The sequence below is a fragment of the Rutilus rutilus genome, assembly GCF_951802725.1.
Source record: "Rutilus rutilus genome assembly, chromosome: 9".
NCBI classification, from domain to species: domain Eukaryota; kingdom Metazoa; phylum Chordata; class Actinopteri; order Cypriniformes; family Leuciscidae; genus Rutilus; species Rutilus rutilus.
In genome coordinates, this window is record NC_140223.1 from 29,981,602 (window position 1) to 29,995,410 (window position 13,809).

The following is a 13,809-nucleotide window of genomic DNA, read 5'->3' on the forward strand; positions in this document are numbered from 1 at the left end:
GAAACAGGGCAAACATCTCCCTCATAAATCACAAACAGCTTCCAGACAAGAGCTTGACTCCCCCGTTGACATTTAGGGACTGGGGGAGGTGCAGTACTCCAGGGAGAAGCGAGAGATAGACTGAAAACGAGGACTGCGGGTGATGGTAGTGATAGATGGGAAGAAGCGAGTGGAAAATAAGATGGGAGCCACCCTAGTCCTCTCCATCCTCCTCCCAGGATGCGGGTTTGAAGGCCAGAAGTGACTTATCTGGACGATTTGGTCAAGCTGTGCGCAGATGGCCTATTTATCTCCATGCTCAGTAAAAATTAAGTGAACAACGGTGTCTTAAAGGTTCCACTGTGTTGTCATCTTGCAGGGTGAATAACCGACCTCTTGCGGAAATGCCCTAAGGAAGATTTTATGTTGATATTTAATGTTTGAAACTGGTTGCAATATGGTAGAGATGAACCTCTATGTATGCATGAGCAATGCTCTCCGCAACACAACTTTCGGCTCAATTATAGATGGATTCCTAAATTATAAATTTCTTAAATTAGCTATTAAATGCAGGAAGTTTGTTTTAGAATGATCCTTAATGCATGTATGCTCCTGTATGTTGCTCTGTTTTCAGTTTTGTTGTGAAGTCCTTGGAATGTTTCCATGCCATGCCGCTAAGGTATGGCTGCTATGTGTGGAAGCGTCTAATTAACTTGGAGTTGGATCCTGGAATTGGGATTTCCCTTCAGAAAACAGTAATTGGGGAAATCCATGAAGCCTTTGTTGTTTTATGTTGTGATTTCATCTCAGGATCCACCATCCTTACCTGGGCCACCAAACACTGGTTGTTGCCTTGTCGCTAAGGAGATCCACACAGCAACCGAGGGATCCCTAGGGCATCCTGGGTGGATGGGTGGTACCATCTATCTTTAACAGTGGGAAACTGTATTATCCCAGTACCTCAGCAGGATGGATTGTGATTCATTATTTTCAGAGATTGTAATTTTCTATCATAACACATAATGTCATTTTATACATTATTTGGCTCTTAAAGAGTGAACATGTTGCTGTCAAGTACTCATGACGAACATTTTTGTTTGGTTGTTGTTTCCCCCCATAGAATTGCAATAAAAGTGTACAGAAGCTTGCATTGTGCATGAGAACAAACAGTGATGTCTAAATCATTACCAGTTATCTTTTTGTTCAACTCTCTGATTCAGAGATACGATCACTGCAGTTAACGTCTCACTTGAGAACAAGATTATCAATAAATATAGATGCAAATTTTAGCGTGTTTCTCACATAAAGTTATATCACAACTTCAGAAGACTTGAAATATTGCTCACAAGTTAAAAAACAAAGTTCATCCCAAGTGATCAATGTCGAATCTCCAGATGATAGCTGTTAGATGTTGAGAGTGCCTTCTAAATTTTACATAGAGTTTGGCTGTTGGCAGATTTTATCAGTAAACCCCCTGATAGTCCCACTTGAGTCAATGCAGTGATTGAAGTGCATGAGTGTTTTATGCTACTGGAGAGCTCGATTTGTTGTACTGCAAATCTAGTCTCATGCGCTTTCTGAATTGTCTCTGGACTGTCTTCTCCACGGGATATTGAAGACACCCACTGTCCTGTTTATCGGCTGGTTCTGCTCTGTTTTATAGAGAGAAATAAAACCAGATGTGAGGACGTGTGGTCTGTGTGTTCCAGCTCTGCTTGTCACAAATCTCTCTCTTCCCCACTCCATCTCTCTTAAAGCGCTGTCTTAAATGAGAAAAGCAGGCCCTGCAGAACCCTTGGACTGAGGTTTTCTGAGCTGCATGCTCCTTTGATAGTGCACATTTGAAGAGATGGTATCCAGTTTACAGCTCTCTGTAGGTTTTACTCCTGTTTTACCCGAGTTGTTTATCCTGTTGTTCTTATATAGTGTTTCAATAGATTTTGAGGTGCTGTTTTGGGTTTACCTTCAGTCCATTTAATCATAAGTTCATTCTCTTAGAAAAGTAAACAAACACTTGCCCTGTACAATGTGTATGATTTAGAAAATCATCAGAGATCAACCGAATAAAAACTGAATAACAAATTCAAGACTGATTGTCAGTAGATTTTTATAGCAATTTCTATTGAGATTCAAACCCTTCTGATCTGATTATTAAACACTGTAAGAAACAACTACAAAAACAGAGAATTGCATTCATTACCATTTTCATTTTCATCAGTTCATTTTTCTACAAACAATTTTCTGCCAGGACATTATTCCTTTATCTCTAAAACACATCAATATGCAATGTGTAATTCAAAATATGGGTAAAACACCTGTGAAAAATCAATATGGAATATTAATATTACTCATATTCAGATTAACAGTTCATTTGCCTCATTTATGGACTTTTCTTGGTGTAAAGTCTCTTAGTTCATATATTTAAAAATATGATTGTTCTCTCATTTATTAGCTTAGTTAGCTACTTTTGTTTGTAGCTTGTAGTGAAGCTAACTATTTTTAAAAGGGTATCCTGCCTGTAATTTAACTAATTCAAATTCAGTTCCTTGTGGCTTGAAAAGCTCAATTTTCAAAGCAGAAAAAGCGAAATAACAGTCTTTGTAAACATCTGTCTCAGATAAATAACTGCATTTCTGTTTGTGCTGCAGGTGTGACTATACAAGCTCTTCAATCTTCCTCTCGCCATTTATTCATTCAGCAGTTCATATAACAGAGAGGAAATTATTCAGTTGCCGAATTCGTTGTCATCTTTGTTTCCACCCCAGTGGGAATCTAATTTTAGTTTTGCTGTGCGTGCGCGCTGTGTTTGTGCATAAGAAATAGGGTTTGAGAGTGTTTTTCTGAGCGTACTCTCATTTTCAAGTCTGTTGTGCTGTGGACTATGTTTTTTGCGAGCGAATATTTCTTTGTTGTCTTCATGGGTATCTGCCTATTTATAAGTGTGTGTGTCTCTGTGAGTAAGTGCATGTATTGCAAAGCGCAGCTTAATATCCAATCGGTGACAGGTTGGAGCCATTAATAAGGTGCTGATCGGGCCAGGCTGACAGTACTGCTGACAGAGGGAGATCAGAGGGAAGAATCATGCCTAGCCTGGGGACCATGAGCTTCAGGTAGCCCCTCTCTGCCAGCCCCTTGTGTCATTACCCATGCTGAGGAGGCTGAGGAGGTGGTACCCCCACCTCTGACACCTACATTAATCAAACTCACCCCCCCCCTTCCTTCTCATGCCCACCCGCCACCCCCTAATCATCAAAATCCGGGCGCTAGGAGGCAGAGAAGAGGATACGGCGGCAGCGTGAAGGATGTCAACTAAACTGTTCCCTGTTCGGCTTTCACACCTGACTGTGACTGATGGGATTCTCCGTACCCCCCTGACCCACCACACAATTAAATCTCTGAGCCCTCACTCACCGGGACGAATTAAAGTCCCAAATTACCCTCGCCACTGTTTTTTATCTCGGTCGCAGCCTGTCCCTCTGCGTCTTTCGATTCCAGTGGTTTTGATAAATGTTTGAGCTTTGTTAAGGTAAAGCGAATTAGGAGAGTCGGGGGAATTGCAATCCACGCGGCAAACCGAAAGGAAAGAGGGGTCGATGTAACCCAACGCCTATAGGCGGGAATCGTGTTCCTTTGATCAGTGCACTTTTGAAGAGATGGAATCTGGTTTACAGCGCTCTATAGATCGCCTCCTGTTTTATCTGAGATTTTTCTATTGTGATTTAGTGTTGCAATAGACTTTGCGGTGCTGTTTTGGATGGATCTTTCAATTCAGGTGGAACTTTGAATTTCAAATAATATTTTAATAACCCTAATTGATATTCAAACCCCTCTAATCTATTTGTAGCTTGTTGTGAAGCTAACAACTTTCCTGACTGTATCCTGACTGTAGTGTAACCACTTCATAATTTAGTTCCTTGTGGCTTGAAAATCTCCATTTTCAAAGGACAGTAGCTCCTCCAAAAGCAAAATAACACCCTTCACCCGAATACACCTACTTCCATACCATAACGTAGTTGGGGAAAAAAAAGGTATGTGAGCTGACTAGTATGTGAATGGTGAATGGCAGTGAAGCAACGCAACTGACGCTGTACTGTAACCCCTCATTTACACTGCACACATCTGCGGCGCATTACGGCTGCGACACGGCTACCGGAGCTGATCGCGCCCATTCTAGTCAATGCTTGTGTTTACACCGGCCGCGACGCGGCGCGTTTCAGAAGCTTCCCAGAAACGGCTCTCCGCGCCGCTTCGCTAAATATAGGCGCCTAGTCTATTTTTGACGGACGCGCGTCCAAGTCGCACCGGAAATACAAAATAAAAGTAAAAAAACACTGTCAATTTCAAAATAAACACCATGTGCAGACTCCCAATTGTATTGCACACCAATATATCCTTGGTAGAAAGCATAGACTGTATGGTAGAAACCCCCAAAATCAAGAAAAACCACGTCGGACAGGCAAATCACGTGGTCTCGCGCATCCAGTCGCTCCGCTTCTGAAATGCTCCTGGTGTGAGTTGGCACCGCGTGGAGGACGGAATAAAACCTTGTCACAGACGTAATGCACCGCACACGTGTGCAGTGTAAATGAGGGGTAAGTCACATGACAGTGACATCATGGCGGATGCATTCATAATCCACACATTCATACTATATAGAACACTCTTTTTTATTGGTCATGAAGCTAGTTTTAAATGTAGTACCTACATCTACCATATAGTGTGCGGTCGGACTCAGTGATAGTCTTTGAAAAAAGTCTCAGAAAAAGTCTCCTTAAATTTGGAGGCTAGATACACAGAGAATCGTGTAACATCCGTGACGCAACACAACAATCTCGCACCTGGTAGTGCTGTATTGATTGGCAGCCACCTCCATGCTAATTATTGCTAATGACAAAATCGGCCGTGCAGCGCATGATTTGCATGTGCAAACACTAGAGTCGTGTCACAGTTATCTGCTGTGATGGAAGCATGTGCTAATCAGGATGATGGACTCTGAGAGGTCGTAATTTTAGTCTAGGGACTCGTGTCCTCATTGTTCTGCATTGTTCTACTGCTAGCTAGTAAAAATAGTGACCTAATCAAGTGCTGTGTTTGATGGCATGGATCGGTTTTGTGTAGATGACAACATAATGATGAGAGGGCATTTGTGGTTTGTATTAATCAGGAAAAACAGCTATGATAACTGTCACCAAATCACAGAGATATTAAATTTGCAAGCAAAGCTTTGGATGTATGCATCTCACTTGTATTTGTCAAAAGTGGTGGCTACACTAGACTTTATGATCTATGATTTATGATTCATTTTGAATGCAGGCGAGAAAACTTGTAAAGTGGGGTCCTAAGGTCTGTGACCACTAAGAAAAAAAAAAAAAAAAAAAAAAAGTCCCATTATGTTTGAGTTTTTTTCATTCAGAAGTCAGAAGTCAGAAGTTTTTTTTTTTCTTTTAATGGTAGATACACTAGAGTTGCATGAACTCATATTCCTAGAGTTGCATGAACTTCCTATTCATAGAGTTGCATGAACTCCACATATTATCGGAGCCTGATGATCATGCATAATTTGAGAATGAGATTAAAATGCTCCTCATATCATTTAACAGAGTTCTGCAGTTTAAACATCAAACTGTTGTATTTTAGTCAGGCTTTCTCTGAATACCTAGGGGTAGTCCAGAGAGAGGTCAGACTTGTGAGGAAATCCCAGACGTCCTGAACTGTTGTAGAGGAAATGAAAGGGAGATAGAGTTAAGAAAGAGATGAGAGAGACTGGGGTAGACTGGGGTAGCCAGTATTGTTTCCATCTGATCCTTTATCAAGATAAATGTCGAGACCGTGAGGTCCTGTAATTCATTTAAACCTTAAATATTCACTGGCCTTATGGCCAAACCAGTGTTACTCAGTAAACCATACATATGGCTCATATTCTGAGGACTGACATTTTTTAAACATATTTACAGAACAACCTGTAAATTGTACTATTTTAAACCGTCACAATTAAAGGTAAATATTCAAAAGCCCTGTTCAGCTGGTCTAGCAAAGCCATACTGCTACTAAAATCTGTGTTGTACCTTTAACATACTGATAACCAACAACATAACACGAAAAAAATAATTTGAGTTCTTCACAAGTAACTTTTCCACAAGCTGAGGTAAATACTAATATATGTAGAAGGTTGCACCCAAATACAAAACACCATTACACTAAAATAATGCGACAAATATTAATTTAAAAACATAAGATGCAGCAACCCTAATGTCCATAAATGATAACAAAATAAGAAGAAACATATTTATTCAAATGAAAAACCAAATGTCACACAGGGAATTCTGAGAATGTCAGTTTACGGATTTTCACTGTAAATTATTAGATGATTTGTTCTATTTTTTTTTACTTCCAAAAATGGCACATTTAACAGTATTTTACTGTAAAATTGCATGAAATGTGAAGTTATATCTATTACAGTTAAGCAATTAACTTTGTACTTTTACTGTAGCATTTTTACAGTATTTTACAGTTACAATTACAGTAATTTGTTACAGTGCACTATTACTATACTGTATGTGAATATGGTCATGGCTAAAGGGCGTTGTTAGACGCAAGAAATTAATTCTTAATATTATAATAACTACATTTGCAATATATCTGTTTTGACAATTAAATTATTAAAACACAAATTTCCTTTGAAAATGTTATTCTATTAAGAAAATTGATTAAGTTCCTTGTATATACATGCTTACGTATACGTGCAATACATGCTTTGTATTTTACAATATATCTATAATGATACAAAACATAAAAATAAAAAAATAAAACGTTTGGGTCACACTTTATTTTGATGGTCCCCTTTCGACATTCTGTTGACTAAGTAACGTTGCACCTAGATGTCAATTAACTCTCATTAGAGTATTAGTTAAGTATTAGTAGACTGCAGGGGTAGGGTTAGTAGAATAAGGGGTTAGGGTTAGAATAATTTGACATGTACTAGCAAAATTACTTATTGTCAGAATATCTGTTGGAGAACCATCACAATGAAGTGTTAGCATATATTAAGCAGACAGTCTACTAATACTCTATTAATAATGAGAGTTAGTTAACATGTTGGTTCAACGTTACTTATAGTCAAAAGAATGTCTAAAGGGCACCATCAAAATAAAGTGTTACTGACGTGTGTTATTTTCTTCATTCTGTCACTCAGATCCTTTAGAAGAAATCTTGCCTGCATAAATTCCTCATCTCCCATGTCTCTGCATGTCAATGTCAAAAGTCAAGTCCATCAGGAGCGAAATGATCTGACCTTTTTAGGTGAACTGTACCTCTGCTTCCTTTGGGTTCCCTCACCAGATGGTCCACAGACAAAACCGGTGGAGGGTCCTGATAGATGATTTGGGTTGATAAGATTACACAGCCATAATTGGCCAAATGAGTTGACAGCGATAGGCGCTTGATTGGTTTAGGTGGAAACAAATGAAGGTCTGGAGCATGTGGCGGAGTGCTGGTGGCCATTGTGGCGTGGGAGATGATGGAGAGAAGGTTGCAAGCAGAGGAAAGGAGGGATAATTTGATGTGGGAGGTGGTTTTGTTCACGTGTGTGAGTGTGTTTGCCTTCAGCAGAGCTTAGATGAAAAGCTTGCCCCTGTAATAGCGAAGGTTTTATTCAACCATATGAATGCTAGTCTCGGGTTATTTCTTGTGATTGACAGCATGCTGTAATTTCACTGCTTTTAAGCTTTTTTGAAAGCCTTTGTTGAAGCAATTTGCATTTTTTTAAATTCAATGTAATGAGACTGCGTAATACATTTAGTTTTGTTTTATGCCTCTTTGGTCTGATTGGTTGGCTAAGGTTAGGAATTAGTGTGGACGTTTTCAACCGTATAAACACAAGTCATGAGTATTGCCTGGAATTTCACCATTTTATTGCCCATTTCCTTCAGTAATTGTGGTGGAATTGAGAATACTACATATTTATTGTGGTCACAGATTCAGCGCAAGCTTATTATTAACATTAATCTGGTTGATTTTGCTTTGTTTTCTTTTAAACATTCATATAAGCATCTTTAATTATTTTGCTTATTGGTGTGCATGAAAGAGAAGAGCATTTACAAATAATGCATCACACTTCCTGCGGTCACCCCCACACCACCGTCGGCTTCTGAAGTGTCTCTCAGGCTTGGGTAAACATCTCTTCTTTTTTAATTAAAATAAATCCACTTTCAGCCAATATTTAGCACCCTACAGGGACAGGGCTACCTTTCAAGATATGGGGATACAGTGGATAGATTTAGAATGGAGATATATAACAAGAGGGATACTGAGATACGGAGGGAGAAATTGAGTTCTTTCATCTAGCTGTAAAGCGGAGACATGCATTGTTTATGGATGTGCAGAACAGCATTCTCAAAGCGACGCCACCTGGGCCTACTATACTTTAGATTGGTTTACTGTATATAAACACTGCTGAACATGCACACAACAGAATGTGGCTCAGGCATAAATATTGTTTAATGCCATTTTCCCATTCACACACATCCATCTTCTGTGCTTTTTAATTTATTTCTGCTTTCAAGATACATGTGACCGGTCCTACTCGACCTGCTCTGAGTGAGAACCGGTGTCTCCAACATGGGAGGTGGGCGTGCTAACAAGGACGCTAAAGGCCACAGTCTCTATCATCAGCCGCTAGCGCGCTTCTTGAGGCCAGAGGAGTTAGGTTTACTCGCCCAGCTCTTACTAGCTTGCCTCTGTTTCACTCACCCACTGAACCTCACTCCCATCCGGGTCACGGCACCAAATGTAACCGGTCCTACTTGACACATTCCGTGCGGGATTTCAACCGGCATGGGAGGTTCGGCATGGGAGGTTAGAGACCGCGGTCTGTAACGTCAGTGGCTAGCGCACCTCTTGAGGCCAGAGGAGTTAGGTTTACTCGCCCAGCTCTTACTAGCTTGCCTCTGTTTCACTTTCCCCCTGAACCTCACTCCCATCCGGGTCACGGCACCAAATGTAACCGGTCCTACGCGACCCGCTCTGAGTGGAATTCGACATGAGAGGCGGACATGCTAACAAGGACGCTAAAGACAGGTCTCTAGACAGAGGCTAGCGCGCTTCTTGAGGCCAGAGGAGTTAGGTTTACTCGCCCAGCTCTTACTAGCTTGCCTCTGTTTCACTCACCCACTGAACCTCACTCCCATCCGGGTCACGGCACCAAATGTAACCGGTCCTACTTGACACATTCCGTGCGGGATTTCAACCGGCATGGGAGGTTCGGCATGGGAGGTTAGAGACCGCGGTCTGTAACGTCAGTGGCTAGCGCACCTCTTGAGGCCAGAGGAGTTAGGTTTACTCGCCCAGCTCTTACTAGCTTGCCTCTGTTTCACTTTCCCCCTGAACCTCACTCCCATCCGGGTCACGGCACCAAATGTAACCGGTCCTACGCGACCCGCTCTGAGTGGAATTCGACATGAGAGGCGGACATGCTAACAAGGACGCTAAAGACAGGTCTCTAGACAGAGGCTAGCGCGCTTCTTGAGGCCAGAGGAGTTAGGTTTACTCGCCCAGCTCTTACTAGCTTGCCTCTGTTTCACTCACCCACTGAACCTCACTCCCATCCGGGTCACGGCACCAAATGTAACCGGTCCTACTTGACACATTCCGTGCGGGATTTCAACCGGCATGGGAGGTTCGGCATGGGAGGTTAGAGACCGCGGTCTGTAACGTCAGTGGCTAGTGCACCTCTTGAGGCCAGAGGAGTTAGGTTTACTCGCCCAGCTCTTACTAGCTTGCCTCTGTTTCACTTTCCCCCTGAACCTCACTCCCATCCGGGTCACGGCACCAAATGTAACCGGTCCTACGCGACCCGCTCTGAGTGGAATTCGACATGAGAGGCGGGCATGCTAACAAGGACGCTAAAGACAGGTCTCTAGACAGAGGCTAGCGCGCTTCTTGAGGCCAGAGGAGTTAGGTTTACTCGCCCAGCTCTTACTAGCTTGCCTCTGTTTCACTTTCCCTCTGAACCTCACTCCCATCCGGGTCACGGCACCAAATGTAACCGGTCCTACGCGACCCGCTTTGAGTGGAATTCGAACCGCCGTCTCCGACATGAGAGGCGGGCATGCTAACAAGGACGCTAAAGACAGATCTCTAGACAGAGGCTGGCGCGCCTCTTGAGGCCAGAGTTAGGTTTACTCGCCAAGCTCTTACTAGCTTCTTACTTGCCTCTGTTATACTGTTATACTACGCTCTGTGAAAACCATCTATAAACATTGTAACTATGTAAATGTCAAAAGTCATTTTAATACATTCTTGCTGACTAGCCTACTCTTTATATAAATGATATAGTGGCTGCTTACTGGCTCAACCAATATGTTCACATAGTAATAGTCTTGGCGAAGAAGCACTAAAACAAACATATAAGCTATCAGTTTCTTGTTCATTACTTTAACAGGAGCTTTGTGCCTTTTCATTCCTTATACATACAATTGACATATGACCTCACATCATAGGAGCGATTCAGTGGTGTACCATTCTTAAGCAGCTACCTGCATTGCTAGCGGTCAGGCCGACAAAGGAATAATGAATTCACATTCATCGTGAGGCTTATACGCATGGATTAAACTATCAAGAAGATCGCTGGATCTGGCTCGTTGACAGCACTCACCGCAAATGAAATTTTGCAGCAGCAAAAACCTCGCAAGCTCCGACATGCCGCCTCACAAACAAACAGAAGAGGTGGAAAATGCTTCTCGAGTCAAAGCTATCATTATGTTCCTACTGAGAGCTCTCTTTTAAAAGAAGCTGTGTGATGACACTGCAAAGGTGTATGTGTGTGTGAAATGAGTTTGGACTCTGAGCGAGAGCAGTTGAAAGAAGGGGATGAGAGAAGAACAGATATTTGTTTTTGAGTGTCTGTTTTTGAATGATTTCCATAGAAGGGCTTTTATTTTGCTTTGATGTCAGAAATCAGTTTGAAAGAGGGGGATTCCAGCGTCCCGCTCGCACAGGGAATCCGGCCCCTGTGCTGCCTGCACAAGTCCAATCGCTCTTCTGAGGAGTCAGGCCTTGTTTGATGATTTTACAGGTCTACCTTTTTATATCGGCCCCAGTGCCTCAGGTTTGGCTGCTATTGATTCAAGGTTTCACGCTGAATTCAAAGCGTCTTTTATTCCAGATATGGTCGAATTCAATTAAATGACACACTTTTTAACCTAGGACTATAAATCTGAGATAATGTGCACAGTGCAGTTTTGCTCCACCAAAAGAGTGCCATTTTTGTGTCATGTCTGAATTTCTTTTGAAAAAAAAAAAAACGAAAAAAAAAAAAAGTTAATAAATTCATAAAAATTCATTTAAAGGTAATGATGATTGTGTGATTTTATTTCTTGTAATTGCTGCTTTAAAGTAATATATGTACCAGTTATTTATTTATTTATTATTTTGTACTATGTTGAAATGGGATTTTGTAGTTTTCTAACCAGAGAAACAGTAATTATTTAACTATGATAGAATTTCATGAATTTTCATAAGGTTGGAAAGCTCTCAAATGCTGCAGTAAGGAAGGTTAATATGCATTATGTTAATATGCAACATGTTAAATGTAAACATTTAAGAAATTGTCATTGAAAAAACCCTGATAGACTGATAGACCACTAATCTGAATATTGCTGTTTACGTCCATGCTTACAAATTGGTTCTTTCTTTCCTCTGGCATATTATATTTGTAAATATGGAAGCTCAGAGGTCTTTGTTTGATTCGGCCTTGTGTTTTACTGTAGCCATTAGGGGGCGCTAAAGATTCGTCTCCACTATGTTGGTGGAGGAAAGCATCCAGGCGGCATCCAGTGCGTCCACGCTCTGATGGAGATCCAGACACAAGCCGTGCCCTGGCCCGGTGTATTTCACAGCATTTATTCACCCTGCCCGATACTCGCTCTCAAATTAAATAATAAATAAATATATAAAAATAATTCATCACCAAAATCGCCTAAATTACATCAAGTGAAGGTTATGAGAAAAAAATCTGCGTTTATGTATTTTTAATAATGCAAAGCAACGCCATACACATTTCCCTTTAAAATTACTTTTTACGTCAGTTCTTTTTATAGTTAATTCCTTTTCTGGAAATGAGATTTGTGTGTTTGACCTCCACGCTATTATACACCTAATGCAGGACAGCCCATCAAATTTTAATGAAACCAATTATGCAGTCTTAGAGCTGACACTGGAAGATGATATTTCAGTGAACGGTGTTCTTCCGATCTGCATCTATCTATCTATCTATCTATCTATCTATCTATCTATCTATCTATCTATCTATCTATCTATCTATCTATCTATCTATCTATCTGGCTGTCTGGCTATCTGTCTGTCTGTCTGTCTGTCATCAAATATGCATCAAACATATTTTATATTTTTTATATTTTAAATTGTATTTAAATTAGTTTAGGATTTAAATAGTAAAAAAAGTAACACAAAATTATATTATAATAATAAATGTAAATATATATATATATATATTTAAATGTATTATTAAAAACAAAAACAAAACAAAAAAACTTTAATATTATCTGAATTATATATTTCAACTTTGGTCCCACTATCTTACTCGATAAGTATCACTCGCTATAGGTGACCTAGTGCATTGGTGCGGTGCCGTTCGTGTGGCGCTTTGGGTCAACTTTGCGGATAACACCACGGAAAGCTGTGAGCCAAGATCGGAGCGAAGCTTTGAGCGCTCCCCAGCCACCTATGCCCACAGCATCCTCCTCCTCCTCCTCCTCCTCTACTGCCACCACAGCACCACTCCTCCACTCCTCCCCCTCGCTGTTTCCTCCTCCAGCATGAGCGTCAGTCTTGGCTCGGCCCGGGAGCTGTGCGCACAGGGGTGTCAGTTATGGAGCTGTAGTAGCGCAGCGGAGCACTCGCCCTTCCCAAGACGGATCACATTCACTCTGCCGTAGACTCGCAGAGCGATTGCACGGGGCCAGCGCCACCCCGACCGATTTACGCTGGATTTAACGGCGCACCACGGAACTTTGGAGCAGCTTTCTGGACGCGGAATATAGAGTGTTAATAAATGAGAGGACATCTTCATACTTTAAACTACGGAGAGGATCGTGGAAGCGATCTGCAAGGTGCTTCAGAAGCTCCCGAAGGAACCGGAGCGCGCAACATTTCCACGCGCGCGTTTGGACGAATCGCGTGCTCGCCGCTTATTCTGGCTCAGTTCTGCTGTTTTTTTTTTTTTAGGTTTTTTTTTTTTAGTCAGATATCAAAAGCACTAAGGCTGGTACAAGGCATGGTATAACGTACGGGCTGACAGACACTAGTTCAACCCTCACCGGTGCGCGTGGCTCTCAATCCTCATCCAGATAAACACCATGAGCCCAGCGAATACTCAAGTGACATTTCAGTTGGATCTGAGCGGCAACTGAGAGTTCCTACGTACTCCAAATACTAAAAGAGGAGAAACTTGTCCAGTGTTTGAGAACTGAGGTGTGGAGTGCATGTGGACTATGACAGAATGAGTCCTCTAACACACCTTTTACTCTGTGGATTAGTATACTTTAACCAAGTGGATGGTGAGTTACTTTTACGATCCACTCTAATAGAGAGCTTTAACTTCAAAGAAGAGATTTTAGAATTTTATGAGAGTTTGCTGGTCATGTATTCCTCTACTAAATGCATAATTTAACTTTATATAGCTGCATGACCTATAATTATTTGGGAGTTTTTTTTTCTTCTCTTTTTTGTGGATGCAGCGATTCTTAGATATAGCCTATAATATTTTTATTATACGTTGAGCACATGGGGTATTATTTTGGCCATTTTATTGGCATC

The 13,809-nt window shown here is 41.2% G+C and overlaps 1 protein-coding gene across 16 annotated transcripts in view; it reads left to right on the forward strand.

Annotated features, from left to right (window-relative positions):
* Nucleotides 1-13,809, forward strand: part of robo2 (roundabout, axon guidance receptor, homolog 2) — a 453,442-nt gene that overhangs the window by 243,994 nt on the left and 195,639 nt on the right. For 3 of the 16 annotated variants that reach the window (XM_084418232.1, XM_084418226.1, XM_084418233.1), the window contains exon 1: nt 12,819-13,550. The exons of the other annotated variants lie outside the window; for them this stretch is intronic. In XM_084418232.1, the coding sequence (XP_084274358.1) occupies nt 13,493-13,550 (58 nt within the window). In that variant the 5' untranslated portion in view covers nt 12,819-13,492. Of the gene's footprint in view, nt 1-12,818; nt 13,551-13,809 lie in introns of those variants that run through there. 16 annotated transcript variants of the gene reach the window in all.